Below are 25,409 nucleotides of genomic sequence, written 5' to 3' on the forward strand. Positions count from 1 at the left end.
ATCTTCATACATTTATAGAAACAGAAATAAAAAGGATCGTGTTTGAAAGAAAGTGAATGAGGAGGTCGGACAATATGATAAGATGTAAAAAACGGTCTTTACTCAATTTTATATATATATATATATATATAGATACATATTAAGACTACAAGCCAACTAAAGACGACCAATTGAGCTTATTCGCTGTAATTTACAATTATTTCCCCACTGACAAGTTGTGTTTATTCAGAGGAAGTGTGCAGAAAGCATGGGAGAGTCTGGGACACATAAAGGAGCGGGAGAGCCCCTCTCATGACGCGAATTCGCGTCTGTTGTGAAGGGATTTTCGCACGCGAATGAAGCGAATGTCACGCGCGAATGAAGCGAGTAAACTCAAAATGTTCAAGCGTCCAACTACGCGCGAATAGCGTGATTTATTCGCGCAAGTCGCGTCTGGTGTGAACGCAGCATTAGGATCACTACTGCCCAGACTCTGGCAACAAATGACGTAATCGGCAGATACCATTTCTGGGATATTTAGGGGCTTTCGCACCGGAGGAACCTTTTCATAGTTAATACAACTATTGGCTGAAATTCCCAGATTTTTCCGTGTTTGCACCGCAGGAACTAGGAATGATTTTAGTTCTAGGAACTCTTTTTGGGGGAACTAAATTAGCTCCTACATCAGAGTAGCGTCTAAACCAGCACTATAGGAACTATCAGTGATGTAAGTGTACGTTGATTGGTCAAACACCAGCACCCGGCATTTTTAAAAAGCAGTGTAAACATATATACTTCACGAACATGGAAAAAAGTGATAACGGCATTTACCCGGGTTGTGTTTTTTTTCTCCGCCCAATGAGATGCAATGCTTAAAGTTGTCATAGGTGATTTCATCTCTTAGCCCCAATTATGCGTTTACGTTCCATCTCACACAACAAACACAGCTCTAATCACGGCTTCTTCCTTCCACCAGTTTTTGGTGTTTGTAAATGCCGTGCTTAAAGACGCCACTTTATGCCGCTTCTGAGTTCCTATTCCCAGTGCGAATGCAACCAGGAACATGGCCTGGGGGCTAGTTAGACTAAGAACTATTCGGTGTGAAAGCCCCTTTTGGCATCAGTTTTCTACGGAAGTGGAGAAGCGTGTAGGCCTATCCTATGATTAGCCAATCATTAATTCAAGTGCTTTTTAAACCATTCAAGCATGATACTAGGTAAAATATACTGGTACTGGCACCCTGTCTGTAAAACGGCTCTCTGTGACACACACTCAAACCACACGCACACAAAAAGCTTCACAGTACTGAATTGAGTTCTCTGTTGCCTCTTATCCTGCTTAAATGGACAAAAACACAAAATTTTCACAATTTTTGTTTTTGACATGTGTCCTCATAAGACAGTCAAATGAATGTAAAGAGTTTGGAGAAAATTGGATATATGTCAGATCCTTGATAGGTCTTAAGGCCAGAACACACCAAGCCGACGGCGGCGAACTAGCGGAGACGAAAGCAGACTGCGGGGTTTGCTCACGTCGCAGCGTCTGTGTCCAAAGTTGCCCTGCCACACCAAACCGACGCTAAACAGCCGACAGCCAAGCAGCACGTCAGTTCTGCGCCTGCGTGAGATGAAATGTCTTTCCGAAACAGCAGGTGGCAGTAGCTGAGCAGCCAATCAGAATCATCAGATGGCCCGACGAGCTCCAACGCCGATTCAACATTTCAAATCGGCCGAAAAAAGGCCGACGAGGACCAACTTCAGCCGACGGTGCGGAACACACTGAGAAAACTTAGTCGGCCGACGAAGAAAAACTGCCGACGGCCGACCGTCGGCTTGGTGTGTTCCAACCTTTAAAGTGACAGCAGCCTAATAAACCTGTCATTAATGTTAATCAAATAACAACAATTCATTTCTATTTATTCTATTATTAATTACTGTGAGATGAATTCTAGGCCTTTATGACCTGTGAAAACAATGGCAAAAGACTATACGACTTTATTTTATTTTACTTTGACAATAGTGTGGTGTGACTTCAAAACCCAGAAGACTGATTTGTAAAGCGGCGGATTAGTCTACTGGGTTTTGACGTCATCCCTGCAACACCCTATTTCCTAAAATCAGATGTTGGACAAAGGTTTTTCAAGACAAATTTTAACCTCTGTTCATATAACATATGACAGACCAGCGCTCTGCACCCTTGTGCAATGACATAGTCTCAGTGAAATTGCAGTGAACGCTTGTATCAAAGAGGCACAAATTGTCCAGAACTCACAGGACATTTACACTACTGGTTAGTGCTGTTGCATCCAGCTCTGCGTTTCAGTCCTGGCCTTGGTGAAGTTTTAAATCTGTCCAGCGCTGGCGGATGAGACAGACAGAGAGGCGAGAAAGAAAGAAATACTCCCTGTTGATCCGCTTTTGTTCGGCGTCGCCACGGAGACAGCGGTCCGAAAGGGTCGCATTCTCCTACTCTTGGGTGGGGGGAGAATGACAATGAATCAAAGAACCGTGTGTGTGCGTGTCAGTGTGTCTATGGAGCTGCTTAGCATTGCCACACACACACGGCGGAGGCAGCAGTCAGTGCCCCGGCGTAAGCGGCTGGGCGTAGGGCGTCCCAGCGGGGAGCTCGCAGGAGCTTCAGTGTGGTAATCAGGCGCACTAATTAGATTAGAGCCCGGCTTGTGTACCGCGTGCGGGTCGTGTTCCAGCACACTGGCCGTAGACAGAAAACCAGCGGGACACCTGGCAAATCTATGGGCCTCTTCCTCTTTTTAAATTCATTTCTCTCCCACTCTCAATCAGGAGAGAAATCCCTCACCTTCTAACTCTTTTCTTTCTCTCTTTCTCTTCGCATTGTCATGAAAGAGAATAAAAGTGGTCTCATCCCATTCAGCCGATCTCATGGAGCTTTGGAGATGGATTGTCTCGCTGGCCTGTGCCGTGTGGCCTCATGCAAAAGAGGGTTTAACTTGCCAGATTAAACAGGCCCTGTAGACACTTAAACATATTCTCATCTTGTGCCCCTTGGCTTGTGGTATGTATGTATAGCCAATTATTCCATATTATCACCAAGATATATCAGGATTTTATGCCACGTGGTAAACACATTTTTAAAGAATCTAGTAAGGTCAACAGTTTTAATCTAACATTAAGATTTAGATTTGAAATTATATATTAAATGTATCAGGAAAAATGTAGAATTTATTTTCATTATTCTTTAAGTAACCATGATATAAAAGTGTTTATTATAAATTATTTATCCGTGCACATCTTAATTTTTATATTCATATGTCCTCATAATCTTGAAATCAGAATAACTCCCTGTACCCTCTTGCAGCAACATCCCTTCTCTGATGATGTGTTTACTGGCGTGTGGGCGGGGCAACCGGTCACTCACATGACATCACAGCAATAGCAAACCACACCCATCCAGTTAATTCCCCATCGACAAAAAAACGTACCACCCTACATTTTTTCTAGTTCGAGAAGCTGTTTCAGTCAGATATACGTCAAAATAGGGAAGAAACAACTATTACAACTTCATGTCAACTTTAATCAACTTTTTGTCTTTGTTACATTTCTATTGTCCCACAGTGTGACAATTTTTTACTATTTTTTGAATACAAATATTCCATGTAGTCAATCAGTTAATATGAGCTCAATATGCATAATTATTATAAAATAATTAACAAAATGTGGTTTAAAGTAATGTTAGATGGACTATGGCATGTCAAACCACAGGAGGTGAAAACATTTCATGTCAACTACCCACAAATAGAAATCATTACAATAATTCATGCTGAGAAATGAAAGGTTTTGAACATTTTATTGAGTTCACAGGACACTTTAGAATATTGTGATGAGAAATGTTTGAGCTGACATTGAAGATTTAGATCAGGGGTACTCAAGTTCAGAGGCCAAGAGGGCCGCATTTTAACCAAATGAAATGCGAAGGGCCACAAATTATAACTTTGATCGTAAGACTTTTATTTAGGCCTACTTAAGACAATATTTGTAGTTTTACTGTTTATTTGCTAAAAGTGCAGTTTATTATCTAGCTAAGTCTTAATAGTATGGTGTCCTTTTTAAAGTGTCACTGAACATGATAAATGGCATTTAAAAAAGGGACTAATAGCTTGTCTTGCTGTATTCTTAATGTACAAATGCATAAAGAAAAACAAGAACTGATGAAACGAAATCCTTGTTCATTTGAAATGTCTGCATTGTTTTCACAAGAAATTTAAGGTATGGCTGTTGTTCACTGGCTGATGAGAGTTTGTCCGTAAGACAAAAACATTGCAATTTTTATAGTCTTTTTATACTCCATTGCACCTTTTTAACACTTTTTATAGCACCTATTTATACTCAGAGAATAAATGTTTTATCATTCGTATTATTATTAGGCTACCTACCTTTTAATTTGGTCAGAATCCAAAAATCTTTTTTTTTCTTTCTTTTTTTTAATGTTCAATCACAATCTCATGAATTATTTAACTATAACCAATGTTGTAAACATGATAAATCAGATATTCTCCGTGAGCTCAATGATGTGAGGACAGATCTGTAATGGGAGCGCTGCTTGCTTTCTGTTTATAACACATTGACATTAAGAATAAAAGGTTTGTTTTTCATGCTGCTCGACAACTTGCAAAGTTTGAGGAATGTCAACTGAATTTCATCATGGAAAAATAAGGTTACTTTGTTTTTACTTGCGCGCACAGTCTCGAGCCTTTGATGGCGTTCACGAACACAAGTGCTCGACACATGCGCACTAGAGAGATTCATGCTTGTCTAGTCTTTTTCGCTCAAATAGTTACAATAAAATGTCTTTGTACTTGTTTAAAATTAGAGTTGCTGGTATCTTTTAATCCCCTCAAACGAGCGCTCTTCAACACGGTCGGCTATTGTGTTTGTTGTTACTCTTGTTCTGTCTTCTCCGTTTCTTTTCAGACTGAAACAACAGCCCGTTTCAGTGCTGACACCTTGTGGACAAAGTAAATTAGTGCAAAAACTATTCAATGCGCGCGTGCAAAGTGCCTTCAGTTTACATTGTTCTTTGCGGTTAGAAAAACTGCGCTGCGCGCGTTCACTATATGCGTTCTCTGCTGATGATTACAGCGTCAAGCGCACTGCACGCCTACCCTAGTGTACGTGTAAAAAAACGAAGTAATATTCACGCTAATTTTGAACGCAAATTATAATAAAAATACATTTATATGTAGCATGATGCGGGCCACAAATTTAATGCTGACGGGCCGGATGCGGCCCGCGGGCCGCCTGTTGAGTACCCCTGATTTAGATGATGTATATTAAATTAAACATTTTTAAACATTGATGAAAATTAAATGAGACTTAAATGAACTCGTACGAACTCCTACGAACTCGGAAAGAGCAACTTTTGAGCAATAAATATCATAAAACTTTTTGTTTCTCTCTTTTTTTATATATTAGAGCTGGATGTTTCTGGATAAATTGATGTAATTTACTAGAGGTTCTGATAAAATGTTAATTGCTGCAGCCTATTTAATGAATCTGAATGAATTTGTTTCATTTACTAGATGAATCAGCGTTTTTTTAATGAATCTCTTTGAATGATTCAATGACAAATACATTTTTTAACGGTCATTATGACGCCACCTACTGGTGTAATAATGTAATTTATACATCATTTATAAATCAAAAGGTGATTTGCTCTATTTTGATCGCTTCCGTAGACATCAGTGTTTATATCCGAACTATAAACTTTTATCCCAGTTCTTCTGTGATATTATGAATATGTGTAACATGGAAATAATAATCTTTGTCATTTAGGAATGAGATTGTGTGGGTGTTTGAATCAAGATAATCTTTTAGTTATTAATCGTGCAGCTCTAGTTTTTATATAGAATTAATACTTTTCACTCAGAGATACTGTTGATATCATTGTCTGAAATTCTAAAGGAGATCTACTAAAGAGATCTCCTTTCTCTTTCTTATGTTCTCTCTGTAACTGCATCATGGGCAGAAACAAAGTTAACCTACTAACAAAAATCTTTCATTTGCTGAAGAAAATAGTCTTTCTTATTACCTGGACAAATCTGGAAAGCGTTTGCCACCCGCATGGCGTATCTGAGGCTCAGTACTGGATTCAGACAGGAAATGTGCCAGTTTGGCAGGGTGTGATGAAACCAGTGCCAGTGATCACACAGCATTAAAGCGTCGTGCAGAGAGAGGGAAAGATTTGATATATTATAGTAACACACTCTCAATATAAGCTGACTTTATGCAGTATGTGTAAAATAAACAGTGATGACATCACTTTTAATATATTTTCAGCACAAAGCCTTTAGATTGGTTCTCCTTATGTTTGTTCAAATGTTATACAATATACACAGTGTTCTGTGGTTGCTATTCTGTGCAGTTGCCAGGATGTTGCTACAGTATGTGGTTGTTAAAGTGTCTTAGGTGGTTGACAAGATGTTGCCATGAGGTTGCTAAGGTATTCTAGATGGTTGTCAGGATGATGCTTTGTGGTTGCTAATGCATTCTGTGTTGTTGCCTGGATGTTGTTCTGTGGTTGCTAAGGTGTTCTAGGCAAGGTTGGGGGTAATGCATTACAAGTAACTTGAGTTAAGTAATCAGAATAAGAATTACTTTTTTCAAGTAACTAGTAATGGATTACTTTTAAATTTACAACAAAATATCAGAGTTACTTTTTCAAATAAGTAACATGAGTTACTTTATTTTTCCATTTATTGACTGACATGTTGAGAGAAATTATAAGTGTTGTGTGCACTGTGTGAACATGATGGTTACTGTAGTTCTAGACTAACCGTGAGCGTTTAAACAGATTCAGTATTCCTCAAAATCAATAAAAACAGTGAAATTACATAAACCTGCAATAATTATATATATTAAATTACTCAAATGTATATATGATATATATGATCCAATTAAACCATACTAAATGAGTTACTTTTTAGGGAGTAACACGATATTATAACGGATTACTTTTAAAAGTAACTTTTCCCAACACTGATTCTAGGTGATCACAAGGACAATACTATGTGGTTGCTAACCTTCTAAATGGTTGTGAGGATGTTGCTATATGGTTGCTAAGGTGTTTTGAATGGTTTCTAAGTGGTTACTTTTGGGATCAAGTAAAAAGAGTCAATTAAGTCAATGGTATATTGAGTTCTGTCTTTCGAAATGGAACTTTGCAGCCAATTTGATCAGAAAAAACAAAACAAAAATACACAGGACAAGCTGTATGCCGAAGTTTAATACGTACGAACACAATTTAGCAAACACCACTAATGAGTCAAAACAATTGTTTTCAACCTTCTTAAATAAGCTCAAGAACACATTTTGAGTCAGGTTTCGGCTCGCTGCCGTCTCCCGCTGTGAAGAAACGAGAGCGGGTCAAGAGCGAGACCCGGAGCAGGATTCTCACGCTGCTCTTGGACCGGGCACCGCCGGCCGGGCTCAGATAGCTCATGAGGTCGAAACACATCCGCGATTCTTCTGGCACCTTCTCTGTGGTTGGGATGATAAACAGTGGCCCCCCTCCTCTCTCAGACGTGCTACCCTCTGCACACCCTTCTTTTCTTTTTATCTCTTGTTATTTGGATGGCGAAGCGGGCTCTGGCCCAGAGAAACACAGGCGATGAATGGCGGGGCTGTGGGAGTGCGTTCTCTAAAATTGGGTGCAATTTGCTCGCAGCCTCCCCCCCGCTGCTCAATTGGGACATTCCATTCAGCAATCGGGGCGATCCTTGCCTCCCTCTCTAAAGAGAGTGTTCACATTCAAGAGCGCAAAGAAAGAGCCCTAGGAAAGAAAGAGCACTTCCTGTGTCATTTTCACACAATGCTGTAATGGCATATTTCTTAAACATGATGTGCCACTGGTTCACGGGTTACTGGCCGCAGGGTGTGTGTGAGTGTTTCAGGGCGGCGCTGCGATGCCTCCCCGTTACACACCGGGTCCATGCTAAATGCGTAATCGGGGTATTTTCCCCCTCTGGGCGTCCTCCCCGTGTGAAACCACTTCACGTCAAGTACAGATTAGCTCGCAATCTGCGAGTCTGATGATAGTTAAAATGCATGACCCGAGGGGATTTCTGCCGACTGGGTTTGTTAGCGGTTACCACATGGGCTGGATGTTAACATCTGATGCAGAACTGTTTGCTCCATAGCTGCGGATACCTAGCAAACTGTGTCCAAAAGACTGAGACCACATTAAAAATATATATATATATATATATTTTCATTTAAACCTGTAAATTAACTTTTTAGGATTTTGAAGGATTTTTCTGAAAAAAGTTCAAACTTATAATTATTTGTTTTTAGTTAAACTAAAATTATTATGCTAAATCAATACTTTTAATGTTTTAAGATTTTGAACAATTAAAAACAAGATAAAGTTAAAATAGAATTGTTCAAAATCCTAAAACATTCAAAAAAAGTTTACTTTTATTTTTTATTTTTATCAAATGTTTTTTTAATTATCTAATTTAAATTAAATTAAATTAAAAATCTTAAATATATAATTTTAGAAAATTTATAGTATAAAAATGTTTGAATTTATATTCAAAACCTCTGACCTTGCTCTCTTGGCAAATCTGAGCACAGTTGAGATCTCTTCAGAAACACAACATGGTGAAATGAGCTCCCCACCCCTGTCTTAAAGTCACATAAAAGCTAAGCGTTTCACACAAAAGATAATGAAGAGAACGGAATGGGCAGGTCTCCATCTTTTCCGTTTTATCAGTATCAGGAGATGGAAGGAAAGTGTTTCTATGGCAACTTCCATTGTGGTCAAACACATATATACTGTGGTTTTACCAAATGATACTATGGTAACTGTGGCTGTAAAGTAGAGCAGTGCTTCTCAACTGGTTCTGCTTCAGGACCCAGATAAATAATGACTCAACATAGTCCCAAAACTGCTTATCTTAAAAAAAGAAAACTATTTCTGGAATATTCAAAATTCATATATTTAATTATACCAACCATCATTTGTTAATAATAATAATAATAATAAAAACAAAAATAATATAAAAATAATATTATATATTATTTAATAAACATATATAAATGATGTAAATATATATCTACATATAATGTATTATGACTTTTGGTGTGTACGTGTTCCTTTTATTATTTCTCTGTGTATATAAAAAAAGATCAAACTATTAATGATACAGTTGCATTATACTGTCCTATTTTGTTATATCTCAAACAAATTTTGGATGAATGGATGGTGCGATAGAGAGAGAATGATAGACAGACAAGTAGGATAAGATATATAGAAAGATAGATTGATAGAACAATAGATAGACAGACAAGTAGGATAGATAGAATGATGGATGGATGGATGGATGGATTGATAGAACGATGGGTGATGGATGGATGATGGATGGATGGATGGATAGAATGATGGATGGATGGATGGATGAATGATGGATAGAATGATGGATGGATGGATGGATGGATGGATGGATGGATAGAACAATGGATGGATGATGGATGGATGATGGATGGATGGATGGATGGATAGAACGATGGATGGATGATAGAATGATGATAGATGGACGATGGATGGATGGACAGTATGTCTGGATGGATGGATGGATAGAACGATGGATGGATGAATGGATGGATGGATAGAATGATGGATGGATGGATAAAATGATAGATGGATGGTAGAACGATGGGTGGATGGATGGATAGAACGATGGATGGATGGATGGATGGATAGAACGATGATAGATGGATGATGGATGGATGGATGGATGGATAGAACGATGATAGATGGATGATGGATGGATGGATAGGACGATGAATGGATGATGGATGGATAGAACAATGGATGGATGGATAGAACAATGATAGATGGATGATGGATGGATGGATAGAACGATGGATGGATGGACAGAATGTTTGGATGGATGGATGGACAGAACAATGGATGGATGGATGGATGGATGGATGGATGATAGAACGATGGATGGATGGATAGAACGATGGATGGATGATTTATGGATGGATGGATAGAACAATGGATGGATGGATGGATAGAACGACGGATATAAAATATGATGTGACATATTTTGGGGTCTAAACAATAATAGTATTTCAAATCTAAATTGAATGCGTGTTCATTTTGCAGTCCCCTGATCTTTTATTAATCTGATTGTTTCTCTCCGCAGCTGTCCAGGTTCACGTACTAAAAGGAGACAAAGCGGGCGAATGGTGGAAGTTCACTATCAACATCATATCCGTCTATAAGCAGGGCGGACACCGCATTCGCAGAGGAGACCAGCTCCTGTGGGTCCGCGCTAAAGACGTGGCCTGCAAGTGCCACAAAATTAAACCCGGAAGGAAGTACCTGCTCATGGGCTCAGACGACGACGACTCTCGCGGTCAGAGCGGCGTGGTGGCGGACAAGGGCAGCCTGCTCATCCCGTGGAAGGACCTGTGGGCCCGTCGGCTTCGGAAATTCCAGCAGCGTGACAAGAGGGGCAAGTGCTAGAGGGGAAACACAGAGAGATTGAAGAACAGGAGAGAAGGAAAGACAAAATAATGACCCGAGCACCTACAAGTCGGAGCAGGTTGATTGAGGATTGATCAGAACTGTGGTGAAGGACAACCACTTGTGCAGTTTTGCCTTCTGTCGTTTAGCGTTTTTTTTGTTTTTTTTTTTTTTGGGTTCCCATCAAGATTTTATTTTTTCATATCTTCAATTTTGCAGAATTTGCACCTACTATTAAGTATACATATATGTAAAGTCGTTTATGTGTGATCCTTTCTGGTGTCTCTTTATGATTTCTGTCTTTTTCCACAAATGATAAAAAAAAGAAACAAGCTACTGAGTCAATTTATCTACATGAGCGTTTCACTTCAGAAGTGAAAGTGGGGTCCAAAAGTCTGAGGCCACATTGATTATCTGGATTTAAATGTAAAACAAAGAAGAATTTGTGATGCGATCTGGGAAAACCGTCGGATGTTGCGATGGAACGTTTTCAGTAAAGTCAAAAAATAGGTTGAATGTTTTTTTTTGTTTTTTTTGTCAAAATTGGGTTTTCATTAAATTATTATTCTATAACATCTTGTTTATCATCTCTGAAAATATCTTGGCAGAATTCGCCTGTTGCAGAAAAATAGCGATTTATAGTGGCAAGGCTAAAAAATCGGCCATAGCTTTCCCTCTCATAACACTACAAAGACAGTTCACCTATCAAAATAAACCACATAACATGTAGAATGAAGGTGTATTAATGCAAATTTGCCACCAGTCCTGTATAAACTACAGCACGCAAAGATTTTTTTTTCTAATACAACGTTATTGCGAGAAGGCAGAGCTATAATGAACACACATGTTCTAATTATGTGTTTATTAGAGGTTGAATTCAAATCAAATACTGCACATACTACTTCTGAATAGGATGTCTGCTTAATAAAATGTATGAAAATATGGTTCAGATCACTCAAATAAATGGAGGCACCCTTAAATGGTCAGTAATGGAGCTTGGGTGTCATCTAGTGAAAAAGTTTGGCATTGCACCCAAACTAAATCTTACTGAAAGCTCATTTTTTAAATATATCAACCTAAAAAAAATTCTTGCAGTTTAAGAGTAAAACATGTTTTGTAATATATTATTATAAAATATAAACAATTATATTTTTACATTTTCATAAATGTAAACTTCTATAATGTTTTTTTATTTCACTTTCCTAATTTATTTCACTTTTACAATAATCTGACAAGTGTCTTCTTTAAAATAAGACCTTAGGTCTATATTCTAAAGCATTCTTGAATCACAACCATTTATGTTTGGATAGTGCATTTTCATGTCTATGCGAAAAAAGGGGGTGACAGTTATTTAAACCTGTTTTTCTCAAAATTCCGTTCCTGAAAATCAGAGCGATCAGTCGACTTCAGATAACCATAACTTTTGTTACAGACAAGCTATGAAAGAAGTAAAAACTGATTTGGAAAGGGCTCGAATACCTGTGATAGGGAAAAGTGATGGATTTTTGCAGATCACATCACATTTAAATGACAAAATACAATTATTTGACCTGTGGTGCACATTTGACTCGTTGGGAAGATGTCGCAATCCCATTACACCTCTTCCAAGGAAAAATAGAATAAAATAAGTGCAAAATAAAATGGCTTTCATCAGCGCCCTCAGACTTTTGGGCCCCACATTAAATTAGATATAACATCCTTTACATTCCTTCCTCTCAGATAGAAAATCTGTTGACAATACCTCACTGTTGCTGTTCAGAAGAATTGTGATTGGTTCAAAATTGCATGACATCATCATGATTATTTGGTGCCAAAAGCTATGCTAATACTTTTGGCCTTTGATACTTTGATAACTGTGGTGATCTTTAAAGTGTGAAGTCTACCTTCTGTTCCATAACTAGTTGTAGTATGTGTTTAGTTATACAAATAGAGTATTATTTTTTAACCACTTTATGATTTTTGATTTGAAAAAGAAAAAAAAAAGCGTATTTTTCATTATGAGCAACAAGTTCACAATTATAAGCAGAATCCTATTATATTATACAGAATAAATCTAAGATTTCCCACATATTGATCATGCAATAATCACGAAATTCCTCAAAAGTAGATTTCTCATCATTAAGAGATATCAGAGAGTTTGATGAAATTTTAATGTTCTAGATACTAAATTTGAGACATCATTGCTAAGGTTTAGTGATAAAGAATATAAGAAAACAATGACCACAAGCCTGAATGGTCTTCATGGCTATGCTGACCGGTGTATGCAAACGTAAGGTTACGTCCTACCAAAATAAATCTGATAAAATGGCTCTTATTATTAAGGGAAACAAATAATTTTCTGTGTTATCACTTACTTGGTACCTTTCTTTGCTCTGGTACTATACTAAGGTGATATGCTCTACTGTTTTTTTTGTATAGTTGTATAGTTTTTTGTACAATATTTAGTAGATTATATTCACATGCAATTAACCGTTTTTTATGCCATGAACATTCTGAAAATAAAAAAAAGAATTTTAGATTTTCTTTGTTTACATTAGTTGATAGTGTAGAGAGAGGGTTGTACTATGTCTATGTGACATGAAAATGTGCGTGCACACACACACACACACACACACACACACACACACTTTTACATTCAGTCACTGTCCAGCTCTGAATCTCTGACAGTGATTACGAACTGAAAGTCAGTGACTATGGTTTATTAAACTCACAGATGGTCTAGTTCTTTGGAGACACCCTGACCTCACAAGTAGACTTTGACCAGTTTTCCAGACATTTTGGAAAATGACTCTGAACATTTTTTTTTTTGATGAAGACATTTACAATGTTCATGGTCCTCCTGTATATGATGTTTTACTGTGTACTTTGCAAAAGCTGTGTATTGTCCCGTAATGCATACTAATATATTATGATTCTCATAAATGAACATATTTAATGATACATGAACTCACATGGCTGTGTGTTTATTTTTGGTCCCAAATATGATCTTTTATATATTATCTAACTTTTGTTGTGTGTGTGTGTGTGTTTTTTTTTTTTTTTTTGGAGGATATTAGGACAACTAAGAAAACCATGGTTTTTGTTTTTAAAATTCTGCAAACTGTGTACTTATAATTATATTAAATTGTATTAAATTGCACAATGATAAAAAACTGACCATAAATAGTAGCAAAATCAATTCTAAGATGCAGGTAATTTTTTGTATATATTTATAAATGCTTTTGCACCTTATACACACCAACATTGTTCATATGGATGAAAATAGTTATAAATACAATTATATAATAATTATTATGGTTCATATTTTTATATTGAAATATATATATATATATATATATATATATATATATATATATATATATATATATAACTTATAATAATAAAATAATAGATCACTCACACACACACATACATATATATATATAATATATATATATATATATATATATATATATATATATATATATATATGTTTCTACAAATTACTACTACTACTATTATTATATAATTATATAACAACAATATATGTGTGTATTACTAATATATATATATATATATATATATATATATTATATAACTTATAATAATAAAATAATAGATCACTCACACACACACACACACACACACACACACACACACACACATATATATATATATATATATATATATATATATATATATATATAGATAGATAGATAGATAGATAGATATAGATATGTTTCTACAAATTACTACTACTACTATTATTATGTAATTATATAACAACAATATATATGTGTGTATTACTAAAATATATATATATATATATATATATAATTTTTAAAATGTCCTAGTGATGTTATTTTGTTCCATCATGGCCAGAAAGAGACACAGATGAGCCCTCAAGGCTAATTTAACAGTACCAACTAAATAAAAAAAAAATTACAATTTGAACAATGCCAAAAGCCAGAATAGTAAGTCAAGCCAATAGTAGTAAGCCAATAGTAAGCCAAGTTAAACACAACCAAATACGTCAAGTGCCACAAGGATAGAGGGCCTGTTAAATGAGAAGCAAAGAGTTAGTGTGAACAATAAATGTCAAATGGAAGTAAAATACAGTTCTGTTTTTGCGACGCGATAAGCTGCATCATCATTTACTTTGGCTCTCTGGACTTCAATAAAGACCAGAGCCTTTCAGAAGGGCTTCAACACGTAAATGTCAGGGCCTGTGTATTTCAGCCAACTAACCCAGTGATACCGTATATCAAACAGGTCAATCAGTCCACTGGTAACAGGGTGGGCACTTGGTGGTTCTTATTCAAATGAAAACCAAGCCATTTTCAGAAATCTTCTGCATGGAGGAAGTTGCCTTTTGTCCTAAACATCCATTTGAGCAATACAGCAGGTGCATGAAAGTACAAAGGCATTTTTCTTAAGGAAGTAAAAAAAATTGTAGATGTATGTGAATATACTGCTAAAGAATTATGCCAGTCAGTGTTAGGACAACCAATAGCAACAGAGGAGACAGTGACATTTTAAACATATGACTAAATGCAAAGTGTACATTTCCAATAATTTAGGGTGATATTCTAAGGGAAGAACCGGCTAAATGCAAACTCCCCCGCCTGCTCTCAAAACATTTATCTTAGACACACTCCCACCATTGTGTCTCTGTTAACAGCCATCAGGCACCTCCTAAAACAACGGCTTCCGGAATGTCTGCAAGTGTGTTTAGGGCTGGAAAGGTCAAATTCAGATCACCCCAAGACATGACTACACCGGTGCAAGTACCAAAGAGCGTATCCTGTTCTCAGAGCATCAGATGGGTAGGTGTACCTCAGCCGTGTGCTGCGCTGTGACTGGAAGGACGGATTGACGCTGTTTGAGTGGGTTTCTCAGCCTCAGCTTCTGAAGGAAATGACTCCATAAGAAACCTCATTAAACTTCTTGAGGTTAGTCAACATCGCCCATTTATTGTAGATCGCTTTCATTCCTGTGAGACTTAAGGAGAAAGGTTTAATTTGGTGTTTTCCCTCTCAGATGTTCTGCTATGAAGAATCTTTCCCTTTCTCTCTCAGTAAACGAAACGTTCCACAATTTAGATCTCTTTCAGTTCTGAGGGGCTCTTGGACTTTCATCTGCATTATTAATCCTCAACAAACTTCTCATGCAGTTTATTGAGGGGGGGGGGGGGGGGGTATATACATGCAGATGTTATCTTGCTACAGTATGTAACACAAAACAACTTTATCAATTCTCATTGGGAAACTTTGTAACAAATAAAGTGATTAAGCTAGCATACAGTACTAGCAAATAAAGGCATTGTCAAGACTGCAAACGAAATGGCTAAAGTGCAGACACACTGATGAAATATTGCTCAAGTTCAAATATAAGTACCATAAAATATGTTATATAAACATTTAATATTTTATATAATTATTATTATTAAGGGTGTTTCACAATATGAGTTGTGAACAGTGTCTTTTTTTATAGTTTATTCAACAGTACTAAAACAACTAACTACAGCAAGAAATACTAATTAAATAACCATATGTAAAAATAAATCACTGCATAGACTTCACTGTTTGAATTAAATATGATTTGATTCTTATAAAGCCACAAAAGTTACGTATTTAGCCAAGAACAGAGTGATTTTCTCTTTGACTTTTGTGGTTTGATCAGTGTTGGGGAAAGTTACTTTTAAAAGTAATGAGTTACAATATTGCGTAACTCTTTTAAAAAGTAACTAATTGCATAATTATGGAAAGTAATGCATTATGTTACTTTTGACCTGGGCTGGGCTTGTGTTCTGTTTTTGGCAAAGCAAATGTAAAGGCCCTTTCACACCAAAAGTGCAAATGCAAAGTCACACCTGTACAGTAGAGGGCGCAACTCAAACCTTTCAGCTGTGCTGCCGTTCTGGACTGCAGAAGAATATGATGCAGAAGAAGAAAGTTCAACACTCTTCAGAAATAAAAACAACAACAAAAAATGAAATGTGTGATGTTTATCTTAAGTAATTTTTGCTTAGTATGGTTGAATTGGATCATCGAATGTCAGCAGCAAAGACGTTGGTTAATAAAGTGAGATTAATCGGTAACACTTTACTTGAAGGGGTGTGCATAAGACTGACATGACACCTTCATAATCTTGACATGACACGTGTCATGAATATGAAGGAAGTTTTATGAATGTTTATGACAACTGTCATTAAGTGTCATTCGCTCTGTTATGTCATTTTTAATGCAAAGATGACATTGTTTGAGATGTCTTTGTTACGACAACTTGACATAAACCAACACATCATAACCTGTCAGTGTCTTTGTCATGACAACTTGACATTAGCAAAACATCATAACCTGTCATAAACATGACATAGCAGATTAATTATCAAACTTAAAAAACTACTTAGCTTTATGGGTTATCATTACATGACATTATTTTGGTAACACTTCATTATAGGGAACACATATATAAACGATTAACTATGACTTTTCCCTCAATAAACTCTTAATTTACTGCTTATTATAGTTAATTGTTAGGTTTAGGTATTGGGTAGGATTAAGAATGTAGAATAAGATCATGCAGAATAAGCCATTAATATGTGCTTTATAAGTACTAATAAATAGCCAATATTTTAGCCATATGAATGCTAATAGTAATAAGCAACTAGTTAAAAGACCCTAAAATAAAGTGTTACCATTATTTTATCTTTTTTTAAGAAATATGAAATTGTCTATTATCTGACCTTCTGTTGGTGGAAACTTAAAAAAACAAAAAACAAAAACAAAAAAAAACATGAAATGAAAAATAGTCATGACGCTGTTATAAAATTATTTGTCAGAGTATTGTCACTTAATGACATTTTAATGACAAGTTCAATTTGTACCACTGTACTTGAGCTCAAGATACATATTTATGACACTATTATAATGGCCTCATGACAGCCAATGTCAAAACCAACCTCATGACAGTTTAATGTAATGTTAACCCATAAAGCTAAATAATGTCAAGTTGTCATGACAAAGACACTGACAGGTTATGATGTATTGGTTTATGTCAAGTTGTCATAACTCGGACATCTCAAACAATGTCATCTTTGCATTAAAAATGACATAATTGAGCGAATGACACTTAATGACAGTTGTCATATACATTCATAAAACCTCCTTCATATTCATGACATGTGTCATGTCATGATTATGAAGGTGTCATGTCAGTCTTATGCACACCCCTTCAAGTAAAGTGTTACCGATTAAACACAAAGTCTATTTGTGTCATTTAACATATAAAATTATTACAGGTTTTGCTAATATTCTGAGTTTGCGTTTTACTGTTTTTATTCATTTTGGGGAATAATGAATCTGTTTTTTGCATGTGAGATGAGTACACATTTAGTTCACACAGCACACACAACACCTCTGAATTTACTCCCGATTTCTCTCAACATAACGACAGGAGAGCTCATCAGTCAATAGATGGAAAAACAAAGTAACTTGTGTTACTTATTTGAAAAAGTTACTTAGATATTTTGTTGTAAATTTCAAAATGTTGCGTTACTTTACTAGCTACTTAAAAAAGTAATCTGATTACGTAACTCGCGTTACTTGTAATGTGTTACCCCCAACACTAGGTTTGATTAACATTAATGACACATACAGCAGCAGGTTCATTAGGCTGCTGTCACTTTAAGAGCAAATGCACAGATCTAATATACTGATACACATTTGCTTTATTTCCTAACTCTTTATGTTCATTTAAGACAGAGATAAGATCTAATGTTATTGAACTAAAATGTCCTGACGTTATACTTGAGCTGTGAGGATAATACTGTATGATTCCCAATTCTTGGAATTGTTGACATGAGACTTGCTACAACTGGAACACTGAATCAGTGAGTTGACTGAATCTGTAACTTCTGCAATCGAATCAGTCAGATTCACAAATTAATCATTCAGTGTTATTTGTGAATGGGTTCAGTCGGCTCAAAAGAATGATTAGTTCACAAAATGGACATCGTTCCCATGCAAGTAGCCTCCTTCTTGTGAAAATTTGCTTATTTTTCTCTAGTTTGCTAATTGATATCAAAAAGTTTGCTTCAGAAAGAATTCAACAATGTCATAGTACAAAATAAAATAAATCACTGCTTTCTCTAAATGATTTCTTTTTATGACACAAAAATGTATATGCAAAGCTATACCCAGTATATACTGCAGGAGGAGTTAAGGTTACTTGACTGGGACATTTTGCACTTTCAACCTATTTATTATTTATTCAATAATGTACCAGATTACCCTAATTCACCCCATGTAAGCCAGAAGCAGGCCACCAACCCTCATTAAACCCCATACAAATGTTGCATGCGGTCGTGTTCCTGTTTAAAAACCAAACCAAACAGTCGCAATGCTTTTCTGGTGTCTTGTCTCGTGAGCATCAGGGTTCAGCGTTTTCTTGTCGCCAGTTTGGAAACAAAGCGAATACACATTGAGCATGTGCACTTCCCAGTTCTCCTTCTCCCACCCCTCTAATTCTCCCCGTCTCTCGCTCTCTCTTCTCTCACATCGTTTTCACAGAATGGCCCAAAGCTCTTGAGAATTGCTCCATGAGAAACAAATGCCCAGCGCCTTAATGGAGTCCAAATCAGAGCAGGATTCAAAGAGGTGCTCAATATCAAGCGCTTCACCCAGCCACACACACACACACACACACACACAAAATAGGGGCCCAAGTGTTTGACACCTACGCCCTTGGCATTTTTCTCTGTCCTTTTCCCTTATTCCTTTCACTCATTCTCTCCATTTCCCCCTCTCTTTCAGTACTAATTTCTGGCTTACGAGACACGGGCACAAAGCCACCTCTTATGTGCATAAGAGTGGCTGGGATTCCTCAACGTGCGCAGGAATGTGAGGTTGGGTTGCTTTTATCTCATTAACATTTCCATACAGGATTAAGCCACTTGGCCCTCAGGACCTGTATGTTATATATGTCAGCCATTCTCTGGGATATAGCTATGCTCTCACCGGCTGCAAGTAAACAACGAAAAAGACGATTCGCTAATGCTCAAGCACTCTTAATTTTCATTCACACGCTTTCAAGATAGGGCAAAGGCAGGTGTGAGCTCGATGCTCTTGTTTTGCCGGTGGGACAACAAGATGTGCTCTTCACATTCCAGGGCATAATATACAATTTTAAGTGTTAGTGCTAAAAACAACAACAATAGTGAAATAAATTATACACTTTAAAAAAAATAAACCTTAGGAAAGAACGTTTTAACCTCAGAGTAAAATAACAATAATAAAAGTGATTTTATTTCTTGCAATCTCAAGTTTTATGTCATTTCCACCTGATCGAAAAGCATGAGTTGGATGCATCATACACTTTCATATATGAAAGTGTATGATGCAGCCAGTTAAAATTGCTCAAATTACTAAAAATAAAGTTACAGCAACCGCACATTAAAAAAAATCCCAATCACTTACTTTTTACTCTGAAATAAAAAAAAATTGTACATCAAAAAACATGAGTGCTGCTTGCCCATGAAAAAATGGCCACTTTTCTACACTTCAAAAATATTTTTTAATCAGTGTTTTAATCACCCTTTTGTAGTAAAATATCTAAACGTTCTTAAAATATTAAATATATACTTCAGAAACAAAATTTCAATAAATTATTTTTTATTATTTATTAGTTAATTCAACTTAATTTGATTAAACTTTTTTGTTTAGAACATATATCTTAAAATTTAGTAAAGTTTAAATTTATACATTTTTTTATTAATCAAGTCCTAATATCCAAAGCAATTTAATTTTAAACAAGTAAATTTATCTTGTTTTTAGGAATAGATTTTTAAAATGTAAAATAACAAAATCCTGATTAAGAATTTTTTTTGCAGCAGCAGCAGCATCAGGCTTTCAGTGTGTTGCTAGGGTGTTCCTGGTGGTTGCTAGGGCGTTGCTAACCCTACCTCTAGTTTTAGTTCGTTTCACTTTAAAATAAAAATGACTCCAAGCTTTACTCACCCTCAAGCCATCCTAGATGTATATGACTTTCTTCTTTCTGATGAACACAATCGTAGAAATATTAATAAATATCCTAATGCATCTAAGCTTTATAATGGCAGTGATAGGGATCAATGAGTATGAAGCTCAAGAAAGTCCATCCATCGATCATAAACATACTCCACACGGCTTGGGGTTAATAAAGGCCTTCTGAAGCGAAGTGATGTGTTTGTGTAAAAAATATATCCATATTTAACAAGTTATGAAGTAAAATATCTTGCTTCCGCCAGACCGCATTCCGTATTCAACGTACAAAGAAAGTATAAATCTCTTGCAGTTCAAAAAGCTTACGCTACATCCTAGGATTTCCCTATTCAACTTATGGAAAAAGGATGGCTTGAGGGTGAGTAAAGCTTGGGGTAATTTTCATTTGAAAGTGAACTAATCCTTTAAGATTTAAGGTACCATTCATGGCCGTAGCACAATAGTACAAGTAAAAGATCTTCTCTGAAAGATCTTCAAACAAATAATGAAAAAAGCTACCCAATCAAACCACGCATTACTAAAGTGCAGCGCAGGTCCAGAGAAGATAGATCATTTATGCAAAAAATATCAGATTGGAGCATTCCCTCTAAAAAAAAAGAAGGAAAGTCCACTGTCAAGCACTGTTGGATTAACAGCCCAATGGGAATACAACTCAAAAAACTGCGAACAGAAATACAACAGCACGGTGAGAGCATGGAATTTTCCATCCTTCACAGGCAATCCCTATTGACCCCCATTTCATCAGAATACATTAATATTCCCAAGTATTGGCACAGGCTCGCGGCACTCACCAGCCGAACAAAGTACTCGGTGACTTTGACGTCTGGGATCTTCAAATAAACCCCAGCTGGGAGCCATGGGGACAGGGAAGTGGAATTAACTGCTATATTAGCTGACCTTCATCCTGTTGTTTCTCCAAACTTGCCTGATGGAGGCCCCTCGCTCCACCGTAACCAGGGTCTCCCAACTCAACAATGTGGGCATTTCCCTTCATGGCAGTACACAAGACTGTGAGGTTTACTGTGCAAACAAGACCCAGTTCTGCCAAAGGATTTCACTCCGACATTCCTACATCATTCTTTCTGCTTCTCTCGCTTGGCTTTCTGCACCTCTGCCAGCGCTTCTGGATGATGGAGGGAGTGTAACACTAGATGAAGGCTGGCTTGTTGTTGGCGAATTCATTTCGGTCAACTCTGAGGGTGAGTCATATTGCATCATACTTCTTTTCACCTGATGTTGGCCATCACATCAAAACTCACACTATTCTCTCAGCGGGACTGACATCTCAAATGATGAATACTAAATCAGCACGAGAGACCTTTGGACGACTTGCAGAACGAATTTAGAATTCGAAATTCAACACCTACTTACATATTCATCCTTATTAACTTCTTTCATCCTAACTAGCATTTAGAAGAAGCACATGCAAACTTGTTAGCATCAACACAAACCTGTCAAAAACATTTAGGTACTTTTCTAAATTGCTCTCAGTCAAATAAAGGTTCTAAAAGCGATGCCATAGAAGAACCATTTTTGGTTCCACAACGAACCTTTCAGAGAACAGTTCTTAAAAGAACCATTTTTCTTAGTGTAAAGAACATTTTAAAAATCTAAAGAACCTTTTTCCACTATAAAGAACTTTTTGTGAAATAGAAAGATTCCACATGCTTTGCTTGTGCAAAAAACATAATTTACCACTTTATTTACAAAAACATTGACCTGTATCCAGTAGGGTGAGGACTATGACATATGCGTGTTGTGATGACTCAAGACCAGAAGTTGTTCCGTGAATGCGCTTTGGAGATTAAGGGCCCTATCATACATCTGGCGCAATGCTGTGTTTTTTGCGCAGTTTTAAGTGCGCAGTTATCATTTTCACGTCCTGCGCCATGTTGTTTAAAAAGCAAATGCATTTGTGCCCATTTGTGCGCCCATAGGCGTGCTGGTCTGAAAACAAGGTGTGTCCAGGCACATTGTTGGCGCATTGCTATTTTGAGGCAACTAAAGTAGACAGTGCCACACCAACTGAAACCTAGTCTAAAGTCAATGGTGCAATATTTGTTTTATTATATATTAGTGCACAACGCGCGTACACTCTGCTTATTACACACACACACACAGGGACGCGCAGCAGCACACAAACATGCCAAATATTTAAAAATAAAAGGATTACAGTGTAAAAGATTATTATTGTATGCATAAAGATAAAAATGATTTGGTGGAATCGGCTTGTCTAGTAGATGGTTCAGTTTGGACATTCAGTTTTTCCGCTTGCAAATTCCACCTTGTGAATAGCGAATCCTTCATTAAGCGAGTGCAACTGGCTTTTAAAGGGAATGGGAGATGAAACTCACACCCATGACCCATGATTAAAAGAATAGGGACAACCCTCTTATACTATTTTTCCCATCGTTAAACTAGCAAAAGAGGATTCGGACACGCCCTAAGCGCACTTGCGCTGTGCGCTTTAGACCACAGTGCTTCCCACACATAGACTTTACTTGGGCGGGCCGCCCACGTATAATAACGGCCGCCCAAGTATTTGGAGACACATTTTTGCTTTTATTATTTTTATCCTCTTTTACATCTACCCAATATAATAAAACCATTCGTGATCGATAAACTAGTCGTTTCGTACCTGCTCGTTATGTGTGCGTCAGAACTGTTTACTTCCGCTAACATTCAAACGGGCGCTGCATTTTGCAAAGTCACAAGGCGGCGCTGTTGCGCGTCCTACAAGCTCGCGCTTCAGACTGCTTCAAAGCGATTCTCAATCAATGAAAAGCGCAGATTTATGCCAAGCGATTGCTAATGAACTCAAGTTGATGAATTATTACAATGTCTACTTTATGGCCTTTATATAACATGTTTTATACGGTTGTAAGAATCTGAAGGATCAGCCTGCAATAGTACAGACATTTCAAAATAAGAGTCCCGGTGTATTTCGGGCTTGTTTATAATTAAAAGTCACACGCTAAGTTTTTTCTTTTTCTTTTGGGCATTATTGGTATTTTGGTTACACAATAAATTGTATTAAATTTGATTTCCATTTAATTCATAGTAAATTATTGTAGTCTTCCCCACAGGAAGAAAAGACTAAGAACATTATTTGACACATATATTATTCATTATATAAATTTTACGAGTAAAATCTGTGTCCAATTCACTGAGAGAGACACTATATGACAGCAAGGAGAACATAGGAAAATGTGAACCATTTAAATGCTGTAATTTTGCATAATTTACAATGCATAATAATGCATAATATTAGTATGTAATGAAATGTAATATGCTATGTAATTAAAATTAATTTCAATAAATAAAATTACTGTTAAAAATCATACATTATTTGTTGTTTGTCACATGTAGTAGACCATATTTGTGCCGTGGGTAATAGGAGGATTTTTCACCCGGCTACCACCGCAAGTATATTTCAAACCTGTGGGAAGCACTGGACCATGTGCTTAGATCGTTAAAATAGGGCCCTAATATTTTGTAATATTTGAGCAATTTATGTAATTTATGATATTTAATAAATCATTTCCTGATGTTTTAAGAGAAAATTCTCCCATATAAACATTGTAGCATATTAGAACTAGCCATCATAATACAGTATATGAGAACCTATTAATAATAGCAGTCAGATCAATTTAAAAGTACAAAAATAAAAGACAGAGAGACAAATTAGAGATAAAAAAACTGAATGTGAAGAAAAGAATAACTTGTCAGTACGGCAATCTAATGGCTTTAAACATGAATCATTTTCAAGACTCAAAAAGGGTGCAAAAGCATCATAAAAATATCATAAACAATGGTTAATTACTAATTTTTTATCCTTTTTATACATTGTTTATAATTTTATATAAATATTTTACAATTGCTGTATAATTGTTTACAACTATTTTATTTATTTTTTTATAATTATTATGAAAGATACATTTTTGTTCACTACACAGAAAAGTCAAGCAGGTTTTGAATGACTTGAGTAAATGATGAATTCTCATTTTTGGATGAACTATGTCTTTAATAAATAAGTTCTGACAGTGCCTAAGCCTTTCTGAATGTACTGTAGACAACATTTCTGACTTCATATTGTAACCCTCGATTTACTACTATTATTTTTTTCTTGCTGTTTACAGTTTATGCTTTTTATTGTCTTCAGCTAACCCGCAACTGCTTAAGCAATACACATGTAGCGTATAAATTGTCATGCCAATAAAGAACACTGAAACACTGAGAGGGATACTAATAGTTCCCATCTGGCCTTGCCTCAGTTTTTTCTCTGTCAGCGTAACGGAGGATAGACTCTGATAAACACATACGGGAGGCGACGTCCTCTGCTAGCTGACGATGAGCAGAGCGCTCGCATGAGGGACTCAAACCTCTTGTCATCTCCATTTGGTGCCTGACGAATATCACCACTCAAGACCATCCTATTCACATTCCCTCCTAAACAAAGAGCTTGAGATATGCAGAGTTTTCCTGAAAAGGACTGAATATAACAAGATTCCCCTTATATCTATTGGGAAATAATCAATAAGAACATTGTTAATATTGAATAAGTTCCTAATGCCAGGTCTAACTCCTTCCTTATCCCTGAAATATGATTGGTTGAGAGAAACTATGTTCCAGGACCAGGACATTGATCCAGGAACATGTCCTACTTGCTAGAATCACAGTAAGTGCCAAGATGCATGAAAACATAATCATATGACACCTGTTTGAAATGTGTCAGAGTTTCTCTCTCCTCCTATGCCAGGATTTTTTTCAACATGAAAACACTAAAAGATGTTTGTAATTTGCTCTGGATAAGAGCAAGCAAAATATTGGATAAGATCACCAACAAAATGCCTTAAATGTCAATATAAAACTATGTTACTAGCTACTACAGTGCTT

At 36.4% G+C, this 25,409-nt stretch overlaps 1 protein-coding gene and 1 long non-coding RNA gene across 3 annotated transcripts in view; one reads left to right on the top strand and one right to left on the bottom strand.

Moving 5' to 3' along the window:
• The window catches only part of ntn1b (netrin 1b), a 70,038-nt gene extending 58,429 nt beyond the window's left edge, over window positions 1–11,609 (top strand). For both annotated transcript variants that reach the window (XM_048162183.1, XM_048162250.1), the window contains exon 7: window positions 10,169–11,609. In XM_048162183.1, coding sequence (XP_048018140.1) covers window positions 10,169–10,491 — 323 coding nt within the window. In that variant the 3' untranslated portion in view covers window positions 10,492–11,609. The remainder of the gene's footprint in view (window positions 1–10,168) is intronic.
• LOC125250026 overlaps window positions 6,860–25,409 on the bottom strand; it is a 49,638-nt gene continuing 31,088 nt past the window's right edge. Inside the window, exons 6-7 of the long non-coding RNA XR_007180714.1 lie at window positions 10,348–10,487; window positions 6,860–7,785 (exon numbers count right to left, since the gene is read on the bottom strand). This is a non-coding gene — a long non-coding RNA (uncharacterized LOC125250026). The remainder of the gene's footprint in view (window positions 7,786–10,347; window positions 10,488–25,409) is intronic.

The sequence above is a fragment of the Megalobrama amblycephala genome, linkage group LG1, assembly GCF_018812025.1.
Source record: "Megalobrama amblycephala isolate DHTTF-2021 linkage group LG1, ASM1881202v1, whole genome shotgun sequence".
In the NCBI taxonomy this organism is placed as follows: domain Eukaryota; kingdom Metazoa; phylum Chordata; class Actinopteri; order Cypriniformes; family Xenocyprididae; genus Megalobrama; species Megalobrama amblycephala.